This window comes from Bombina bombina, chromosome 1, assembly GCF_027579735.1.
Source record: "Bombina bombina isolate aBomBom1 chromosome 1, aBomBom1.pri, whole genome shotgun sequence".
NCBI lineage: Eukaryota > Metazoa > Chordata > Amphibia > Anura > Bombinatoridae > Bombina > Bombina bombina.
In genome coordinates this window covers 1,353,361,027-1,353,373,547 of record NC_069499.1, presented here as the reverse complement: position 1 = coordinate 1,353,373,547, position 12,521 = coordinate 1,353,361,027, and the positions used below count along the sequence as shown (strand labels likewise).

Sequence of the window (12,521 nt, the reverse complement as noted above, 5' to 3'; positions counted from 1 at the left end):
ACCTGATTACTTTGGGGCAATGCCCCGCAAAAGGCCCTTTTAAGGGCTATTTGTAATTTAGTGTAGGGTAGGGCTTTTTTATTAGAGTAGGTGTAATTAGTTTAAAAATCTTGTAATTATTTTATTATTTTCTGTAATTTAGTGGGGGTTTTTTTTCCGTACTTAGATAATTGTATTTAATTGTAATTAATTGTATTTAGTTTAGGTAATTTATTTAATTATAGTATAGTGTTAGGTGTAATTGTAACTTAGGTTAGGTTTTATTTTACAGGTAACTTTGTATTTATTTTAACTAGGTAGTTATTAAATAGTTAATAACTATTCTACCTAGTTAAAATAAATACAAAGTTGCCTGTATAATAAAAAACAGAATTTATGCTTACCTGAAAAATTACTTTCTCCAACGGTGTGTCCGGTCCACGGCGCCATCCTTACTTGTGGGAATATCTCTTCCCCAACAGGAAATGGCAAAGAGTCCCAGCAAAGCTGGCCATATAGTCCCTCCTAGGCTCCGCCCACCCCAGTCATTCGACCGACGGACAGGAGGAAAAATATAGGAGAAACCATATGGTACCGTGGTGACTGTAGTTAGAGAAAATAATTCATCAGACCTGATTAAAAAAACCAGGGCGGGCCGTGGACCGGACACACCGTTGGAGAAAGTAATTTATCAGGTAAGCATAAATTCTGTTTTCTCCAACATTGGTGTGTCCGGTCCACGGCGTCATCCTTACTTGTGGGAACCAATACCAAAGCTTTAGGACATGGATGAAGGGAGGGAGCAAATCAGGTTACCTAAACGGAAGGCACCACGGCTTGCAAAACCTTTCTCCCAAAAATAGCCTACGAAGAAGCAAAAGTATCAAATTTGTAAAATTTGGCAAAAGTGTGCAGTGAAGACCAAGTCGCTGCCTTACATATCTGATCAACAGAAGCCTCGTTCTTGAAGGCCCATGTGGAAGCCACAGCCCTAGTGGAGTGAGCTGTGATTCTTTCAGGAGGCTGCCGTCTGGCAGTCTCGTAAGCCAATCGGATGATGCTTTTAAGCCAAAAGGAAAGAGAGGTAAGAAGTCGCTTTTTGACCTCTCCTTTTACCAGAATAGACGACAAACAGAGAAGATGTTTGTCTGAAATCTTTTGTAGCTTCTAAATAGAATTTTAGAGCACGGACTATGTCCAAATTGTGGAACAAACGTTCCTTCTTTGAAACTGGATTCGGACACAAAGAAGGTACAACTATCTCCTGGTTAATATTTTTGTTAGAAACAACCTTTGGAAGGAAACCAGGCTTAGTACGCAAAACCACCTTATCTGCATGGAACACCAGATAGGGCGGAGAACACTGCAGAGCAGATAACTCTGAAACTCTTCTAGCAGAAGAAATAGCAACCAAACACAAAACTTTCCAAGATAACAACTTAATATCTATGGAATGTAAAGGTTCAAACGGAACCCCTTGAAGAACTGAAAGAACTAGATTTAAACTCCAGGGAGGAGTCAAAGGTCTGTAAACAGGCTTGATCCTAACCAGAGCCTGAACAAATGCTTGAACATCTGACATAGCTGCCAGTCGTTTGTGTAGTAAGACAGATAAAGCAGAAATCTGTCCCTTTAGAGAACTCGCAGATAATCCTTTATCCAAACCTTCTTGCAGAAAGGAAAGAATCTTAGGAATTTTTACCTTATTCCAAGGGAATCCCTTGGATTCACACCAGCAGATATATCTTTTCCATATTTTATGGTAAATCTTTCTAGTTACCGGTTTTCTGGCCTGAACCAGAGTATCAATCACCGAATCTGAAAACCCACGCTTTGATAGAATCAAGCGTTCAATCTCCAAGCCGTCAGCTGGAGGGAGACCAGATTTGGATGTTCGAATGGACCCTGAACAAGAAGGTCCTGTCTCAAAGGTAGCTTCCATGGTGGAACCGATGACATATTCACCAGGTCTGCATACCAAGTCCTGCGTGGCCACGCAGGAGCTATCAAGATCACCGAGACCCTCTCCTGTTTGATCCTGGCTACCAGCCTGGGAATGAGAGGAAACGGTGGGAACACATAAGCTAGGTTGAAGGTCCAAGGCGCTACTAGTGCATCCACTAAAGTCGCCTTGGGATCCCTGGATCTGGACCCGTAGCAAGGAACCTTGAAGTTCTGACGAGACGCCATCAGATCCATGTCTGGAATGCCCCATAATTGAGTCAACTGGGCAAAAATCTCCGGGTGGAGTTCCCACTCCCCCGGATGGAATGTCTGACGACTCAGATAATCCGCTTCCCAGTTTTCCACACCTGGGATGTGGATCGCAGATAGATGGCAGGAGTGATTCTCCGCCCATTGTATTATTTTGGTTACTTCTTTCATCGCCAGGGAACTCCTTGTTCCCCCCTGATGATTGATATACGCAACAGTCGTCATGTTGTCTGATTGGAATCTTATGAATCTGGCCTTTGCAAGCTGAGGCCAAGCCCTGAGAGCATTGAATATCGCTCTTAGTTCCAGAATGTTTATCGGGAGAAGAGACTCTTCCCGAGACCATAGTCCCTGAGCTTTCAGGGATTCCCAGACCGCACCCCAGCCCACTAGACTGGCGTCGGTCGTGACAATGACCCACTCTGGTCTGCGGAAGCTCATTCCCTGGGATAGGTGGTCCAGGGATATCCACCAACGGAGTGAATCTCTGGTCTTCTGATCTACTTGAATCACTGGAGAAAAATCTGTATAGTCCCCATTCCACTGTTTCAGCATGCACAGTTGTAATGGTCTTAGATGAATTTGCGCAAAAGGAACTATGTCCATTGCTGCAACCATCAACCCTACTACTTCCATGCACTGAGCTATGGAAGGACGTGGAACAGAATGAAGAACTTGACAAGCGCTTAGAAGTTTTGACTTTCTGACATCTGTCAGAAAGATCCTCATTTCTAAGGAATCTATTATTGGAGACAGAGAACTTTTTTCTATGTTCACCTTCCATCCGTGAGATCTGAGAAAGGCCAGAACGATGTCTGTATGAGCCTTTGCTTTTGAAAGGGACGACGCTTGTATTAGAATGTCGTCCAAGTATGGTACTACTGCAATGCCCCTCGGTCTTAGAACCGCTAGAAGGGACCCGAGTACCTTTGTGAAAATCCTTGGAGCAGTGGCTAATCCGAATGGGAGGGCCACAAACTGGTAATGTTTGTCCAGAAAGGCGAACCTTAGGAACTGATGATGTTCTTTGTGGATAGGAATATGTAGGTACGCATCCTTTAGATCCACAGTAGTCATAAATTGACCTTCCTGGATAGTGGGTAGAATCGTTCGAATGGTTTCCATTTTGAACGATGGTACCCTGAGAAATTTTTTAGGATCTTTAAATCCAGAATTGGTCTGAAGGTTCCTTCTTTTTTGGGAACTACGAACAGATTTGAGTAAAATCCCATTCCTTGTTCCGTCTTTGGAACTGGGTGTATCACTCCCATCTTTAGCAGGTCTTCTACACAATGTAAGAACGCCTGTCTCTTTATTTGGTTTGAGGATAAGTGAGACATGTGGAACCTTCCCCTTGGAGGTAGTTCCTTGAATTCCAGAAGATAACCCTGAGAAACTATTTCTAGCGTCCAGGGATCCTGAACATCTCTTGCCCAAGCCTGAGCAAAGAGAGAGAGTCTGCCCCCCACTAGATCCGGTCCCAGATCAGGGGCTACTCCTTCATGCTGTTTTGTTAGCGGTAGCAGGCTTCTTGGTCTGCTTACCCTTGTTCCAGCCTTGCATCGGTTTCCAGGCTGGTTTGGACTGTGAGGCATTACCCTCTTGCTTAGAGGATGCAGAATTAGAGGCCGGTCCGTTCCTGAAATTACGAAAGGAACGAAAATTAGACTTATTCTTGGCCTTGAAAGGCCTATCTTGTGGGAGGGCGTGGCCCTTTCCCCCAGTGATGTCTGAGATAATCTCTTTCAATTCTGGTCCAAAGAGAGTTTTACCCTTGAAGGGGATGTTAAGCAATTTTGTCTTGGATGATACATCCGCTGACCAAGACTTTAGCCAAAGCGCTCTGCGCGCCACAATTGCAAACCCTGAATTTTTCGCCGCTAATCTAGCTAATTGCAAAGCGGCATCTAAAATAAAAGAGTTAGCCAACTTAAGTGCGTGAACTCTGTCCATAACCTCCTCCTATGGAGTCTCTCTACTGAGCGACTTTTCTAGTTCCTCGAACCAGAACCACGCTGCTGTAGTGACAGGAACGATGCACGAAATGGGTTGTAGAAGGTAACCTTGCTGTACAAAAATCTTTTTAAGCAAACCTTCCAATTTTTTATCCATAGGATCTTTGAAAGCACAACTATCTTTGATAGGAATAGTAGTGCGCTTGTTTAGAGTAGAAACTGCCCCCTCGACCTTAGGGACTGTCTGCCATAAGTCCTTTCTGGGGTCGACCATAGGAAATAATTTCTTAAATATAGGAAGGGAAACAAAAGGTATGCCGGGCTTCTCCCACTCCTTATTCACTATGTCCGCCACACGCTTGGGTATAGGAAAAGCGTCAGGGTGCACCGGAACCTCTAGGAACTTGTCCATCTTGCATAATATTTCTGGAATGACCAAGTTGTCACAATCATCCAGAGTAGATAACACCTCCTTAAGCAGTGCGCAGAGATGTTCTAATTTAAATTTAAATTTCACAACATCAGGTTCAGCCTGTTGAGAAATTTTTTCTGAATCTGAAATTTCCCCATCTGACAAAACCTCCCTCATGGCCCCTTCAGATTGGTGTGAGGGTATGACAGAACAATTATCATCAGCGCCCTCCTGCTCTTCAGTGTTTAAAACAGAGCAATCACGCTTTCTCTGATATGCAGGCATTTTGGCTAAAATATTTGCTATGGAGTTATCCATTACAGCCGTCAATTGTTGCATGGTAATAAGCATTGGCGCGCTAGAAGTACTAGGGGCCTCCTGCGTGGGCAAAACTGGCGTAGACACAGAAGGAGATGATGTAGAACCATGTCTACTCCTTTCATCTGAGGAATCATCTTGGGCAATTTCATTATTTGTGGCAGTACTGTCCTTACTTTGTTTGGACGCTATGGCACAATTATCACACAATTTTGAAGGGGGAGACACATTGGCTTTCATACATATAGAACATAGCTTATCTGAAGGCACAGACATGTTAAACAGGCTTAAACTTGTCAATAAAGCACAAAAACCGTTTTAAAACAAAACCGTTACTGTCTCTTTAAATTTTAAACAGAGCACACTTTATTACTGAATATGTGAAAATATATGAAGGAATTGTTCAAAATTTACCAAAATTTCACCACAGTGTCTTAAAGCATTAAAAGTATTGCACACCAGTTTTCAGAGCTTTAACCCTTAAAATAACGAAACCGGAGCCGGTTACAGATTTAACTCCTATACAGTCCAGCTACAGCCTTTGCTGTGACTTTACCAAGCCCAGAGGGGAATACGATACCAAATGACGCCTTCTAGGAACTTTTCCAACTACTCTCAGGTCCTCACACATGCATCTGCATGTCTTGTACTCAAAAACAACTGCGCAGTAAAGGCGAGAAAATGAGGCTCAGCCTACAACTGGGAAGGCCCTTCCTGACTGGAAAAGGTGTCTAACATAGTGCCTGATGTTAAAAAACGTTCCCCAAGTTTATAAGTGTGAATTATCAGCATAAACATGTATAAAATGTCCAAATAAAGCAATCGATTTAGCCCATAAAAGTGTCTACCAGTTTTATAGCCCATATTAAGCCCTTTATTCTGTTTGAGACTAAGAAAATGGCTTACCGGTCCCCATGAGGGGAAATGACAGCCTTCCAGCATTACACAGTCTTGTTAGAAATATGGCTAGTCATACCTTAAGCAGAAAAGTCTGCTAACTGTTTCCCCCAACTGAAGTTACTTCATCTCAACAGTCCTATGTGGAAACAGCAATCGATTTTAGTTACTGTCTGCTAAAATCATCTTCCTCTCACAAACAGAAATCTTCATCTTTTTCTGTTTCAGAGTAAATAGTACATACCAGCACTATTTTAAAATAACAAACTCTTGATAGTAGAATAAAAAAACTACAACTAAACACCACATACTCTTAACCATCTCCGTGGAGATGTTGCCTGTGCAACGGCAAAGAGAATGACTGGGGTGGGCGGAGCCTAGGAGGGACTATATGGCCAGCTTTGCCATTTCCTGTTGGGGAAGAGATATTCCCACAAGTAAGGATGACGCCGTGGACCGGACACACCAATGTTGGAGAAATAAACCCTAAGCTAGATACAATGTAACTATTAGTTATATTGTAGCTATCTTAGGGTTTATTTTATAGGTAAGTATTTAGTTATAAATAGGAATAATTTAGTTAATTGTAGTAATTTTATTTATATTTATTTAAATTATATTTAAGTTAGGGGGGTTAGGGTTAGACTTAGGTTTAGGGGTTAATATGTTTATTATAGTGGTGGCGACGTTGGGGGCGGCAGATTAGGGGTTAATAAATGTAGTTAGGTTGCAGCGACATTGGGGGCAGAAGATTAGGGGTTAATAAATATAATGTAGGGTTCGGCGATGTTGGGGGCAGCAGATTAGGGGTTCATAAGTATAATGTAGGTGGCGGCGGTGTCCGGAGCGGCAGATTAGGGGTTAATAATATAATGCAGGTGTCGGCGATGTCGGGGGCGGCAGATTAGGGGTTAATAAGTGTAAGATTAGGGGTGTTTAGACTCGGGGTTCATGTTAGGGTGTTAGGTGTAGACATAAAATGTATTTCCCCATAGGAATCAATGGGGCTGCATTAGAAGCTTAACGCTGCTTTTTTGCAGGTGTTAAGTTTTTTTTTCAGCCGGCTCTCCCCCATTGATTTCTATGGGGAAATCGTGCACAAGCACGTTTTACCAGCTCACCGCTAACGTAAGCAGCTCTGGTATTGAGGTGAGATGTGGAGCAAAATTTTGCTCTTCGCTCACTTTTTTGCGTTTAACACCGGGTTTGTAAAAACCCGTAATACCAGCGCTGTCTGCAAGTGAGCGGTGAGCTTAAACTGCTCGTTAGCACCGCACCCCTCCTAACACAAAACTCGTAATCTAGGTGTATGTAACTTGCAAACCAAGTTACCAATAGAGTGTCAAATTCAGGCAACTTTAAAGTTGTGTCACCTATAAACCTCCTATAGACAGAACTTAAAAACCTAAATATCAGCAAGATGCAGATATAAAATACAAAATGGGTTTCTTTTCTTACCATGTTACAAATGTATACTTGCTATAAATGTGTTTATAGGTCTTAATTATAGCAAGTCAGCAAGGGACTTATTCAAATAGAAATCTTTGAAATAACAAAAAAAAACCTGCTGGGTCAATTTATAACCTCTGGTGTGTATAGCAAAATTAGAAAAAAAAAACAGATGCAATGAAATGAATCCAATCTAAATATGTTCAAGATATCGAAGACTGTCCATATTAACAGCTGGTCTCTGAGGTCAATCTCTAGTCTAGGCAATAGGTGGTATTATATGGCAAGGCTCTATTAAAGGGACAGTCTACACCAGAATTTTTATTGTTAAAAAGGTAGATAATTCCTTTATTACCCATTCCCCAGTTTTGCATAACCAACAATTATATTAATATACTTTTTACCTCTGTGATTAGCTTGTATCTAAGCCTCTGCAGACTGCCCCCTTATTTCTGTTGACAGACATGCATTTCAGCCAATCAGTGCTGATTCCTAGGTAACTACACAGGCATGAGCATGATTTTTATCAATAGGGCAAACATGAACTAACACCCTCTAGGTGTGACAAAATACCAAAATGCATTCAGATAAGAGGTGGCCTTCAAAGGCTAAGAAATTAGCATATGAGCCTTCCTAGGTTTAGCTTTCAACTATGAATACCAAGGGAACAAAGCAAAATTGATGATAAAAGTAAATTGGAAAGTTGGTTAAAATGACATACACTATCTGAATCATGAAAGTTTATTTTTTACTAGACTGTCCTTTAAGCAAATAGAAACATTACAGGATGATGCCATACTGGGCAACATAAATTGTTCTAGGGTTGTTTCTATGAAGAAAGATAAGACATTATAGAAATATGTGAAATAACTGGATCGATTGTACAGGGAAGTTATATTGAGCACTCAGAAGAATTATAGCTGTAGAAAATATGGTGTGATAGAAATAATAGGGAGATTTTATATGGACCAATTATATGGAATGTGTGGTTTGGCAATTTTGTAGGTAAACCGACACTATCATGTTTGGACAAATAATCATGCCAGTCATTTAAGAATTAGCTCATTCTCACCTGCTTGCCATTTTCTGTTCCCTCTTTCATGCTCCTTCGTGATCTATTTAGGAACCTAGACACTAGTACTCTGGTGCTGCGTCCAGACTTCAGATCACCCAGAGATAGGGCCCCACTCTTTGAAAGTCTTTGCACTGCTCTCCGGGTTGCATTAAACCTGCTTTTCCCTGCAGAGCTTGTGCGGTGTAGTGGAGGAGAGTCCATGGTAGAGCGTCTATACAGAGAAGCCGCCGCGTAAACAGCTGGAACAAAAGTTAACGAGAATAAGACAAACAGGATAGCCTTGGTTTAGGTTCAGAACTTCTATGATTTATCTCGGACTGGCAATAAATGTAAACTAGGTTAAATAAAACCAATAAGTTGTATTTTGAGTTATAAAGGCGGCAACATTTACACATTTTTATATTATATTTTAAAGGGAAATAAATCCAAAGGTCTTCTATTCCCCTTGGAGAATAAAACTTAAAGCCCATTCAGTAGTCCTAAGGCCACAATTTTTACACCTATGCACCACTAGCAATAAAAAAATGTTGGTATACAGTATATAATCATATTATGATGGCAATTTGGGTATGCCCTAGGGAATTTATATATATTTTTACTACAATGAAGATAATAAAGATAGAGATAAGAGTTTATAACATGCAGAATTAGCAGATGACAAATATAAAATTAAAGAGAAGAAATACAAAATAAAATACCCTAGAATTAAATAAAAACATTTGTTGCTGTAGAAAAAAAAAAACAAGTTAACATCCCTTCTTTTTTCCTGCAATTATTTTTTAATAGCCAAATTCCACCCATCATTTGCCTTATTTGGAGGAACCAATTTGGCCTTTAGTCTGCAGACTACCAGGCTGGCCAGTCAAAAAAATTTGTATATAATGCATTAATTTGCAGTTTTTTTTCCAGGGTCTTGATGCTTAACTACACTTCACACACTGTCAGCCGGCCACTGTTTACCAACATCATGTTTACTAACATTCCCAGCAATGCATTCTAGGTCCATAACACAACCCAACATGCAACAGTAGTGTTACATATGCTACTTATTGGACAAAAAATGCTGTCTTTTGATTGGCTAGTTATGCCTGGTTTTTGGTTGTCTTAAACCGTGTACAAAGCATAGTATTTCCTGACCTGTATCAATGGAGGAGAGGGACACATCGTCTCCCAGACCTTTGGTGTAATCATCATTATGAAGATCTGAATAAGTCATAAAAGAAAGGATAAACATTATAAATGAAGTAGAACAATAGGGAGACCTAATATAAAGTGCAGAGGGTACATTATTTACTTAACATTGAGGTAGAACAGTGAATGGAAGACATCAGCGTGAGATTTTATTGTTAATCCATCAATTTCTTTAACATTATTGCTAGGTATGTTTGGCACAAAGAAGTAAATCTACGATTTTTGCCTCCATCCCTTCGTTAAAAAATATACTAACATATCTGTTACCTTTTAAAGTCCATAATCTATCCTTTTTGTTCCAATTTATTAACTCTTCATATTGCTCATTATATACACACACACACATATATATATGTGTGTGTGTGTGCATGGTTCAAGTCTAACAAAAAAAGTGTGGGAACTCATCAAGACTTCCACCCTCCCTCACAATTAAAAAAAAAAATAAAAAAAATATATATATATATATATATATATATATATATATACACATACATACATACATACATACACACACATACACACACTGTATTTATATGTATACAGGTAGCCCTCAGTTTAAGCCAGGGTTAGGTTCTAATACATTATTTTTAAAGCTTTGAAATGAAGACTTTAAATGCTAAACAGCATTATAAACCTAATAATATAGATCAGCACCTAATTAAATAATCACACAACAGACTGCATCATCATCAAACTAAGTTTAATGAACAAAAACATTTTTCTACTTGCATTTTTCTGCAATCAGTTCTCTGCATTGTTAGCATGTTAGATAATATTGGGTCTGCTCCTATTCTATGCATTTCAATCTGCAGTGATTAATAAGCAGTTAGGCACCCTCACCTCAAGCAGCTGGACAGGAAGATAATAGGGAAGTGGCTGCTAGAGCTTGTTGCTCGATAGGTCTGGTCTGCTCTGTGTACACAGATCAATTTCAGTCTGTTAAGTTGCACAACTTTGCTGCAAAACAAGCGGACAGCTCCACCTACTGGCTATTTTAAATTAGTGCACTGCTTTCCAAAGCTTTTCAATAGCAGTCACATGACTGAAAAAACAGAATTTATGCTTACCTGATAAATTACTTTCTCCAACGGTGTGTCCGGTCCACGGCGTCATCCTTACTTGTGGGAATATCTCTTCCCCAACAGGAAATGGCAAAGAGTCCCAGCAAAGCTGGCCATATAGTCCCTCCTAGGCTCCGCCCACCCCAGTCATTCGACCGACGGACAGGAGGAAATATATAGGAGAAACCATATGGTACCGTGGTGACTGTAGTTAGAGAAAATAATTCATCAGACCTGATTAAAAAACCAGGGCGGGCCGTGGACCGGACACACCGTTGGAGAAAGTAATTTATCAGGTAAGCATAAATTCTGTTTTCTCCAACATTGGTGTGTCCGGTCCACGGCGTCATCCTTACTTGTGGGAACCAATACCAAAGCTTTAGGACACGGATGAAGGGAGGGAGCAAATCAGGTTACCTAAACGGAAGGCACCACGGCTTGCAAAACCTTTCTCCCAAAAATAGCCTCCGAAGAAGCAAAAGTATCAAATTTGTAAAATTTGGCAAAAGTGTGCAGTGAAGACCAAGTCGCTGCCTTACATATCTGGTCAACAGAAGCCTCGTTCTTGAAGGCCCATGTGGAAGCCACAGCCCTAGTGGAGTGAGCTGTGATTCTTTCAGGAGGCTGCCGTCCGGCAGTCTCATAAGCCAATCGGATGATGCTTTTAAGCCAAAAGGAAAGAGAGGTAGAAGTCGCTTTTTGACCTCTCCTTTTACCAGAATAGACAACAAACAAAGAAGATGTTTGTCTGAAATCTTTTGTAGCCTCTAAATAGAATTTTAGAGCACGGACTACGTCCAAATTGTGTAACAAACGTTCCTTCTTTGAAACTGGATTCGGACATAAAGAAGGTACAACTATCTCCTGGTTAATATTTTTGTTAGAAACAACCTTTGGAAGAAAACCAGGCTTAGTACGCAAAACCACCTTATCTGCATGGAACACCAGATAGGGCGGAGAACACTGCAGAGCAGATAACTCTGAAACTCTTCTAGCAGAAGAAATAGCAACCAAAAACAAAACTTTCCAAGATAGTAACTTAATATCTATGGAATGTAAAGGTTCAAACAGAACCCCTTGAAGAACTGAAAGAACTAGATTTAGACTCCAGGGAGGAGTCAAAGGTCTGTAAACAGGCTTGATCCTAACCAGAGCCTGAACAAATGCTTGAACATCTGGCACAGCTGCCAGTCTTTTGTGTAGTAAGACAGATAAAGCAGAGATCTGTCCCTTTAGAGAACTTGCAGATAATCCTTTCTCCAAACCTTCTTGTAGAAAGGAGAGAATCTTAGGAATTTTTATCTTATTCCATGGGAATCCTTTGGATTCACACCAACAGATATATCTTTTCCATATTTTATGGTAAATCTTTCTAGTTACCGGTTTTCTGGCCTGAACCAGAGTATCTATCACAGAATCTGAAAACCCACGCTTCGATAGAATCAAGCGTTCAATCTCCAAGCCGTCAGCTGGAGGGAGACCAGATTTGGATGTTCGAATGGACCCTGAACAAGAAGGTCCTGTCTCAAAGGTAGCTTCCATGGTGGAACCGATGACATATTCACCAGGTCTGCATACCAAAACCTGCGTGGCCACGCAGGAGCTATCAAGATCACCGAGGCCCTCTCCTGATTGATCCTGGCTACCAGCCTGGGAATGAGAGGAAACGGTGGAAATACATAAGCTAGGTTGAAGGTCCAAGGTGCTACTAGTGCATCTACTAGAGTCGCCTTGGGATCCCTGGATCTGGACCTGTAGCAAGGAACCTTGAAGTTCTGACGAGACGCCATCAGATCCATGTCTGGAATGCCCCATAATTGAGTTATTTGGGCAAAGATCTCCGGGTGGAGTTCCCACTCCCCCGGATGGAATGTCTGACGACTCAGATAATCCGCCTCCCAGTTTTCCACACCTGGGATGTGGATCGCAGACAGGTGGCAGGAGTGATCCTCCGCCCATTGAATTATTTT

The 12,521-nt window shown here is 41.0% G+C and overlaps 1 protein-coding gene across 1 annotated transcript in view; it reads right to left on the bottom strand.

Annotated features, from left to right (window-relative positions):
• ENTREP3 (endosomal transmembrane epsin interactor 3) overlaps positions 1-12,521 on the bottom strand; it is a 186,791-nt gene that overhangs the window by 78,501 nt on the left and 95,769 nt on the right. Inside the window, exons 10-11 of the mRNA XM_053703354.1 lie at positions 9,437-9,502; positions 8,297-8,538 (exon numbers count right to left, since the gene is read on the bottom strand). Coding sequence (XP_053559329.1) covers positions 8,297-8,538; positions 9,437-9,502 — 308 coding nt within the window. The remainder of the gene's footprint in view (positions 1-8,296; positions 8,539-9,436; positions 9,503-12,521) is intronic.